A 9,929-nucleotide genomic window follows, 5' to 3' on the forward strand; every position below is an offset into this window, starting at 1 on the left:
AATTAACTTTTTTTTATTTTAATAATATAGACATGGCACGTTTTGGGCTTTGTGAGAAGCATATTCCCAGGCAAATGTCAGTTCCAGGATTTGGACCAGTTCTCGGCCTCAACGGGCGTCCTTGACACAGCCACTACTAAGTCACAAGCAGATGTTAAAAAGAGTGCTATATCTGATGGCCTACGAAAGCCAAGGGAAGGGAGGTTAAGTCAATGGTCAACTCTCTTATCTAGAAGACTAGAACAACCCCCTCTCCCCCGCCGATTTACAGTACTATCCCTAATTGCACTGGCTCCCCACTCTTTTCTTTGGTGGGGGGGGGGGTTAATTTCGTACACTTGCAACAGCTCAATAGCCATCGTTTTTGTTTCCGCACAAGAGGAATTAATTGCACGTGTCCTATGACTACTTCAAACTCTTCCATTCTCTTGTTCCGCCTTCTTCACCTCTCCCAACTCCTTTCCTATTTGCTAAGGTATAAAGTCTTATCTTCATCTTAACCCCCTTCCCCTTTGTGATTTTTCTTATTTATCAAAATATCATCCTAACAAATATTATTTCCGAGATTAACATTAATTCCATATTATTTTTATGATTAGTATTTCTTTTGTCACCAAGATCAAAACACATTATGTCAAACATATGTTTTTGTTTATATAATGGCAATATAATTGTAAGAGTATAATTATAGGTGGAGGGGAAAAACTAAAAGACTAAAAATATGAGAAAATTATGCGGATTTTATAAACACGTGTACTGTATGTATAAGGCGCGTAACTGCACATGTACGAGCACAAACCAAACAATGGTGATAAGATGCACACATTAGTCTTATCTTTAATCACTCATTTATTATATATCTAAAAAAATATATCTAAATACTTAAAAAATTATATCTAACCAATATGAGATTAGAGAAGTGTGGCCAAACATGTTGATTTTGAGCCGTTAAAGATAGACTATGAATTTAATCAAACTCGAGTCCTAAACTTTGTTAGTTGTCGACATTCGAAATTATTGGTATCACGATATCAAAATTTATCTTTTACTGATGTGCCAACGTTGGTCTAATTAAGTTCGTGACCTATCTTTGATAGCTTAAAATAACATTTTGGTCACAAACTTCTCAAATCTCATATTATTTATATATATATATATATATATAGATTATAAGGCGTTTAAATATAATAGGTTAAACAAGCACCCATTGAGTGGTTAAATACAATATTTATACACATGCATTATAGTCATCGTCCAACATGTGTTCGTATTTGTGCAATTACATGTTTTTTTTATATAATATCATGTGTGTTTATTTTATTTTATAAAATTTTTATAATTTTTAATCTTTCAACTTCTACCGCCCCAAGCGCCTTATGAAAAGTACACTTTTATTAAAAGGTTGATAAGGGAGAATTAAACCTGCCTTTTTCTTGACCTAAAATGTTGACTAAAAAGTTTCAATTTCAATAATTAGGAAATAAGTATGACGAAAATAAGCAAACTTAAGAATACAGCTTTTTGAAAGGCATGCTTTGCAATATAAGATGGGGATGACGCTCTCCTTGTTGGTCAAAAGGGATTTCATTTGCCTTTTCAGTTATATCTGCACCTTTCTCCATTAATAATTGCACAAATGGTTTTCCAATTATATAAGATAATATTTTGTTAAGTCTTTTGATTATTAAAAGTTATAAAATAGTTTATTGACAATAGGACATTGATTTGTAGAGTCTTCAACTATTAAAAGTTACAAAATGGTCGATCAATCATTCATATGTTTCGAACTCGTATTTTTCCGTTAAAAAATCAGCGATCGTCTGAGCTAAACGTTAACCTACTAACTGTGATATAATAAAATTTGATCTCATAACCGTTTGAGCTGTATTTTATGGATCGACTCTTTATTTATATTATGTCGTCGAACCACTGCTCGATCCATTATGTTGTCGAGTCGGTGCTTGAAAAAGCAACGACGATGTCAGTAAACATCATTAAAATATAATTTTATCGTATCCCAACTAACAAGTTAACGTCTAGCTCAAACGAACGCCATTTTTTTAACGAAAATGGGTAAGTTTGGAAATATGAATAGCCGAGTGACAAATTTATAACTCTTAATAGTAAGGAGACAGAAGAAAAATCGTCCTATAATTAGAGGATTATTTTATACCTTTTAATAGTTGATGGACTTATTTTTTTTTTATAAAAAAAGTTAATAGACTCAACAAAGCAACATTATATAATATAACCGGGGACCATTTATTTACTTCACCCTAATAAAAAATATAATTATTAAAAAAATCTAAATTATTACTTAATCTTTACTACCATTATTGAAATTATTGTTATTTCTTAATTTAAGTTTTAATAATAGTGAAAAATTTCCATCGAATATGAGTCTAGCGAAAACGTCTTATCATCGACTCATATATTTTTTTTTTCTAAAATAATCTTAAGTTTGTGTTGATTTGTCAATAATGCTATATTTTTGTAAAACGACAACATAAAGTTGGCCATTTATATAAAAAAAGACATATTGATCTGTCTTTAGAAAGAATGACAAGTGGTAACATTTGCTCGTATAAGTGAAATATATGATAGTTGATGTGTTCATATTATTTTATTACAATCGTGTTTTAAAATATATTTATATATCAATGTTTTCTTTATGTTATTTAGTTCAATTATGTCATTTTCTAAATATAAAGTTTGGATGAAAGTATGAAACGTTTAAGATAAATTTGTTTTTTTAAGAAAGTTGATTTAGTATATAAAAAGTGTATAAACTAAAAAAAATCATACTTTAGTTTATTGGTTTAAACTTAAAAATATTTAAATTTAAAAAATAATTTAATCAATGTTAAAATTATTAGAAATTTAAAAATATAATTCAACATAAAAACCGGAGGTCAAGGTATTCCCACATTTTATGTATTTTAGTCCATGCATATATGGAATTAATGATGGGCATGAGTAGGTTTCGGTCAACCTGATACGACCCGAAATTCTACATCATTCACTCGATCCGATCCGATCCGAAATAATAATAAAATATTTTTTTTTAATTTATTTAATTTATTTTAAATAAAAATAATATATTTTTAAATAATTCTTCTAATCAGATATCGATACGTGTTGTGAAAAATATTACTAGTAACACATGTTATCATCTAATTTAAAATTAAATTAAAATCAAAATTAAAATTATATAATATATAAATAATAAAGATTAAATATACAATTATATTAATTCTGTTAATTATCCTATTAACTCCTCGTTAAGTATTTGTAATAAATGTAATTTAGCAAAACTATAATATTTGTTTAAAATTAGGTCCATATTATATGATGGTACGAGTATCCCGAAGGTAAAGAAATCGATAGAAAGGTGGGACCACGGAGGAGTTATAGTCGAAGTGGCAGGTAAAAGGGTAGAATTTTCGAGGAAGTCCATGGAATGGGACCCCCTCGCCTTTATTACTTTATTTATTATATGCGGTGGTGTTAGGGCCGCGCACGAAACCCCATCAACACGTGGATGGCCACACGTGCTCACCTTCCACAACCACTTCATTACATCAAATCTAATTTCACCCCTACCAACATTAATATAATCTGGTCCAATTCGATTTCACAGCTATTTCTCTCTTTTTTATGATTGGTTTTTTTATTAAATTTAAAAATACTAATTATTTTTAATTCATTTTACAGGGATATGTGTATGATGAAAATTTAAAGTTAATAATTAGCGTATTATATATTATAATTAAGCCTCTAAAATTAATAATCATAATAGTATATAAATATATAAATGTGAACGGGGAAGGGCATTTAAGTAAATGTAGAAAAACCTTAGGCAATTTATAAACATTACCTAAGCTCGGGCCTTTTTCTTTAATCACAGCCAAATTTTGGAAAACCAAGTGATTGCCGTGTTTGACCTCCATAGCCTTTGCTTTATATTTCATACAAGATTAATTATAAAAATTCTCATTAACATTCACATATAGAACATATAATTCTATAAAAATATGGAAGTGAGATTTAGATTTAAGAGTTCAAAGATTTGATTTCTGATATATATATTTTTCATTTTCGATTCCACAACGGAAGCTTCTTCTATAAACAACAGTTTACTTCTCGACATTCTCTCTCTCGTTTTTTTTTTCTCGAGAAAATTTGACAATCCGAGCGGAAGATAGTTTTGAGCTGTTTGGGTCGCCAGAAAGAATAGAAAAAAGAAACAAAAAGAAGTAGAAATGAGAGGCGCAAATGAAGAATCTAGAGCTATGAATAACCCTTCGGAGACTATACTTGCTGCTGCTAACGCGATCGCTTCAGCTGAGAATCGTGTTCCACAATCTAATGGTCAGGTAAAATTTTTATTTTCCTTTTTTATGTATGTTTAATACTGTTGTTTTCATTGACTTTATTGTTTTAATTGAATTTATTTCGATTTGGTTGAGTTCCAGATGTGTTTTAAACTTCTTTGATACTCATTTTGTGATATGTTTTTGCACGATTTGATTGTTTCTCTTTTTTTTTATTTGATTATATTATATGCTGATTTAGTGAACTTATATCTTTGCTCAAATTGAGGCTTTTTCTTTGCTTCAGAAATGGTAAGTTAAATGCTTTTGATTTTAGGCTTAGATTTTGTTTAAGGTTGACTTGTTCGTGAATCAAGAATCTTTAACTGTTGCTCGTGTTTAGGGATACTTAGGTGTAGATGTTGCAGTTTTTGCTTTTATAAATTGTTTTTTGGTACTTCAAAACATACATGTTTTTTTTAAACCTTTTGAAATGGCAGCAGGGATTCAAATTGCGGTTGTGGTCGCGTTTTCGGTCATGTCTCGTTTACCGCGATTGCGGCCATAGATGGCGCTATTGCGGGTATATCGTAAGGCAGCGCTACCGCTATTTTGAGGGCGCTATCACGGTCGCGGACCGTTATTTAAAACCCTGCTTGGCAGGTCGGGGACTGAGAATAGTCAGTGTTGATGAAACAGTTCTAATTTGTATATATGGCATATATAACAATTTTTGGTCCCCTGTTTACCCTGAAAACATCTTGCATTTAGATGATCTTCCTCATGCCTTATTTCCAGTTTTACTTTCATTCAGTGAAGTTCCTAAAAGAAACAAAAGAAGAGTATAGTCACGCTGATATTGTACAATTTGGAACTTGATATAGTTGCTAATTGTACTAGGCAATCTTTGATATGGCCATGATATGGGTATAGCTAGTGGTTCTGAATAATATAAACTTCTTCCCATAGGTATGATTTCCTGGATGTCTAGTTGAAGAATAGTAATCTATAATCACTGAGGGAAAGGTTCGGAAATACTTAAACTAGAGGTGCCTCAGCTCCTTGACCCTAACTTAGATGTTAAAAGGTTGGGTTTAAATGGGTTATGTTATCTTCTAGGTTAAAAGCTTTGAAATGGAAAAAGAAGCCACAAGCTCATATTCTTTCCGCCAAAGTGTTGAAAGGTCATTTAGAGCATGATGCCAAATAACCTTTGAGCATATATACTTTAGTATGTTTCATTACTTGATACACTTTGGTAAAGTTCAATGAGGATTGGTTGTATTGTTGCTGTAATATGCCTTTATGTCTTTTAGAAGAAAAGTTTTCATTAACCGTACCTGTCATATATTTGATTTCTTCTAGCTACCTAAGAATTTAGTATGATTTCCTGTAATAATGCATTTTATCTTGAGTTTCAGAAGAAAAGATGGGGTGGTTTCTGGAGCAAATATTGGTGCTTTGGATCTTACAAACAAAAAAAGCGAATTGGACCTGCTGTTCTTGTTTCTGAAATGAGTGCTTCCCATGCTAATGTGCCTGCTGCTGAAATTCGAACCCAAGCACCTGCCATGACACTTCCCTTTGTTGCACCACCCTCCTCTCCTGCGTCATTCCTTCCATCTGAACCCCCCTCTGCTATTCAGTCTCCAGCTGGTTTAGTGTCTCTCACCTCTATATCTGCTAGTATGTACTCTCCAGGGCCTGCTTCTATATTTGCAATTGGCCCTTATGCTCATGAAACTCAGTTAGTTTCACCACCTGTTTTCTCGACCTTCACCACTGAACCATCAACTGCTCCCTTCACTCCTCCCCCCGAGTTGATGCACTTGACTACGCCTTCCTCACCTGAGGTGCCATTTGCTCAGTTCCTTGGCCCCACCTTTCAGTTTGGAGAGGCTGGACAGAGATTCCCCATATCCCACTATGAATTTCAGTCTTATCAGCTTCAACCTGGGAGCCCAGTTGGCCAACTGATCTCACCAAGCTCAGGAATCTCGGGTTCTGGCACATCATCTCCTTTCCCTGATTATGATTTTGCTGCTGGTTTACGCTTTCCCGAGTTCCGGATGGGTGATCCTCCTAAGCTCTTTGACATTGATAAACTTTCCAACCGTGAATGGATATCATGTCATGGTTCTGGGACTTTAACCCCAGATGCTACAACGTCCACACCTTGCAGTGGTTTTCTTCTGGATAGACCGATCTCTGAAACTGTGTCACATCTTCATGTGGATATTTATCCAACAGATCAGGTTGCAGTTAATTATAGAGTCTCATTTGATTTGACTACTGGAGAAGTTATAAGTGTGGAAACAGAGGCAGCAACACCATCTGAAGCCGTGTCAGAATCTCTACGGAATGAAGCAATAAGAGAAAGAGAAGAGTACGAAACGAAGGTTGTGGATGATCATGAATGTCGTGTTGGTGAAACATCCAATGAAAGACCAGAGAAAGCTCCAGCAGATGGGGAAGGCACACAACACCACCATGAGAATCAGTGCCCAACACGTGGGTCAGCTAAAGAATTCAATTTTGACAATGTTGATGGAGTTGATGCACATAAGCCTATTGTTAGTTCTGATTGGTGGGCGAATGAGAAGGTAGCCGGAAAGGACGACAGTGCAGCCAGGAATTGGTCTTTCTTCCCCATGATGCAGTCAGGAGTTAGCTAACCGGTATGCATTTTAGTAGATGCCTTGTGATTTTCACATCATTTTAGGAACTAGATGCGTTGTAGACGATCCGCTATCCAAATAATTTGGTAAAAGCAACAGGGAACAATTAATCAACTATACGACAGGTAACTATAATGTTAGTTTTTTACTCGGATGGCGTATTGCATGAAGAATGTATTCGAGTCCTTGCCGATTAAGAGAAACAGGGTCTCAGGCATATTTTTGTTGTTCATAGATGTAGTACACGTCTCCAACATAAGCAGATAGATATCATATCAAAAACAGTCTTTGATTTGTGCCCTCCTATGTAAAATATGAATGACAGGATTGCAGTTAAAGAAGTGAAATTTTTGTAATGTTTAGTACGCTGATATTTGCAAATGGATTGAATTATATTCGCTCCGGGGATAATGTCTACTTATGCTGATATTTGCAGTTATCTGCAAGTTTTTCTGAGACCCATACTAAATTAATAAATCTATTTTACCATACTAAAATCTCTTATTTTACTTTGAAAAAATGTTTTATACATATGCTTTCGATATATAAGCTTTAATTTAAAATTTAATCATATTATAAAAAATTGTCTTAACTTAGACATTTAAAGTTTTTGATTTATCAAAATTTATAAACTAAATTCGAAAGGTATTAAATAAAATTTAAATAATAAAATAATATTTATCAATTAATTCTTTTTATTTTCTCTCAACAAGACCAAATGTACTTGGAAAAAGATAACAAATATCCAAAAAAAAAAAAAAAAGATTATCCATCCATGTTTTCCATAATAATGATGAAAGAAATACTTGGAAAAAGAAGAAGAAGAAAACAAAACAGCATTCTCGTTCCGCACAAATAAACCAAATCAAACAAAAAAGTCTGCCCAGATTGGAGTTTGACGGCAAGTTTAATCAGTTTCGGTTCACTCGGTTGAAGTTAAATATGCATTCTGGAGCTGGGATTTCATCTCTCTCTGTTACAACAAACCTAACTCTGTCGCCTTCTACAGCACCTCAACAATCAACCCCCCTTTATATTCTCTTATTACCCACGTCTTCTTCAAAACATATAGCCAAAAACCCAACATTCTCATCTTTTTCCAAGAGTTTGTGTGGTGAAAAATCATGTCATCGATTGCAATGCAGTGTTTGGAATCAGAACCGGAGTTGGACAGCAATGTCGTGTCGATCAACGTCGGCGGCCAGATTTTCCAAACCACCAAGCAGACCCTAACCCAAGCCGGCCCTAAATCTCTCCTTTCTCAAATTGCGGGAACGGGTTCAGACCGGTTTGTCGACCGAGACCCGGATCGCTTCTCCCTCCTCCGTAGCGGTACCCTTCCTTCCAAAGTCAAGGATTTCGACCTCCGTGACCTCATCGAAGAATCCAGATTCTATGGCCTCGAGTCCCTCTTGACCAGCTCTTTGACCAACCGTTCTCACTTTGACGGGTTTGCCCTCCAAAAGTAATCCGTATTGCCCTTAAACGGCCGCGATCGCCTCGACGCCGTTTGGGTCCTTGCATGTCTCCCACGGTAGCAAGATCACATCTTTCGATAGGTCGCTGACAAGGAAGTCAACGATTCTGACCCAATTCACAGCCGTTGATTCCTTACTCGCTTTATCCCAGGATATCGCGGCGGCCGGGGCGACAGATTTCCCGGGGCTCCATATTCTCGACCTCCATGAAGGGTGCGTCAAACAAGTTCTCAACTGGGTGAATTCGACCCGCTCTGGCTCCACGGTTCAAGCCATCGGTTCATCAGGCGAGTTCTTGTTTTCTAGCTTTGAATCCAGTAGGAGAAACTCCAATTCTATCCTGGTTTATGATTTGAACACTTTGAACCCTGTTATTGAGATCGGGCATAACGAGATTTTCGGGGCTGATCTTGATTCAGCCATCCCTGCTACAAAGCTGAAACGGGTTTCGAGTTATGGATTACTTATGGCATCCGGGTCACAGCGCGGATTATCGGGTGTGACAGGGAATATTAGGTTTTGGGATATAGGTCTGGTAATGTGGTCTTTGAATTGAAGGAGAAAGTTGATTGCTTTGCTGATGTTTGTGTTTCGGATAATTTGAATGTGCTCTTTAAGGTTGGAGTGAATTCCGGGGAGGTTTTTAATGCGGATTTGAGGTGTTTAGGGAGTGTGAATAATGATGCAGATGATAATAGTAATCCATGGATTTGTGTTGGGGATAGAAGGAAGGTTGTTAATGGGAAGAAAGAAGGGTTTGGGTGCAGAATTGAGAGTCATGGAAATTACGTGTTTTGCAGTAAAGGAGGAGATATCGAGTTCTGGTCGGAGGTCGTGATGGGTTCAGAGAAGACCAGTGAGGGTCAATTAAAGGGAAGGGTTTTTAGGAAGAATTTGATGGGGAGAGTGAAGGATACAGGAGGCTTGAGGATAACCAACTTGACATTTGGTGGAAACAAGATGTTTGTGACCCGTAAGGATCAGCAAGCTGTCGAGATTTGGCAGGGTTCGACGACAAGGTGGTTTTAAACTTTGGAGGCATTGGTGGTAGCATGGAAGAATGTTGATCAAACTAGAACTCAGTAAGCTATTTCTTAAATTATAAATGTATTGTTGGATAGCTGTTGTAGATAGGACATTGTTTACAGTCATAGAATGAAGAAAAGAAAAATTGTTTGCAGTCATAGATTTGGTTCTTGGTGATTGAATTCATATTAGATTTCTGTACTATTGAATCATAAATGAGAAGATGCAGGCCTTTTGTTGTTTAGTCTATTAATGCCATATTCAAAATGTGGTGAATTGTCATTACTGTTGTTGTTTGTGATTGTCTTGGGATTCTGCTTCCTGTTGTATGAAGTTTTATGCCTTCCATTTCCATTCGGGAACTTATGTTGTGCGGCGCTTAAAAAACGGCTAAAAACCGACATGATCGGTTAAAATTTAGACTGGTTATGTTA

The 9,929-nt window shown here is 35.4% G+C and overlaps 1 protein-coding gene and 1 pseudogene across 1 annotated transcript; both read left to right on the forward strand.

Moving 5' to 3' along the window:
- Positions 1-4,139: 4,139 nt before the first annotated feature.
- On the forward strand, positions 4,140-7,260 carry LOC120155327. The gene is made up of 3 exons (XM_039166878.1): positions 4,140-4,376; positions 5,735-7,014; positions 7,078-7,260. Exons 1-2 carry the CDS (start codon positions 4,263-4,265, stop codon positions 6,986-6,988), a joined length of 1,368 nt encoding a protein of 455 aa, XP_039022809.1. The 5' UTR covers positions 4,140-4,262; the 3' UTR covers positions 6,989-7,014; positions 7,078-7,260.
- Positions 7,261-7,892: 632 nt separating this feature from the next.
- On the forward strand, positions 7,893-9,700 carry LOC120155326 (annotated as a pseudogene).
- The last annotated feature ends 229 nt before the right edge of the window (positions 9,701-9,929 follow it).

The sequence above is a fragment of the Hibiscus syriacus genome, unplaced genomic scaffold, assembly GCF_006381635.1.
Source record: "Hibiscus syriacus cultivar Baekdansim isolate YM2019G1 unplaced genomic scaffold, ASM638163v2 tig00111166_pilon, whole genome shotgun sequence".
NCBI lineage: Eukaryota > Viridiplantae > Streptophyta > Magnoliopsida > Malvales > Malvaceae > Hibiscus > Hibiscus syriacus.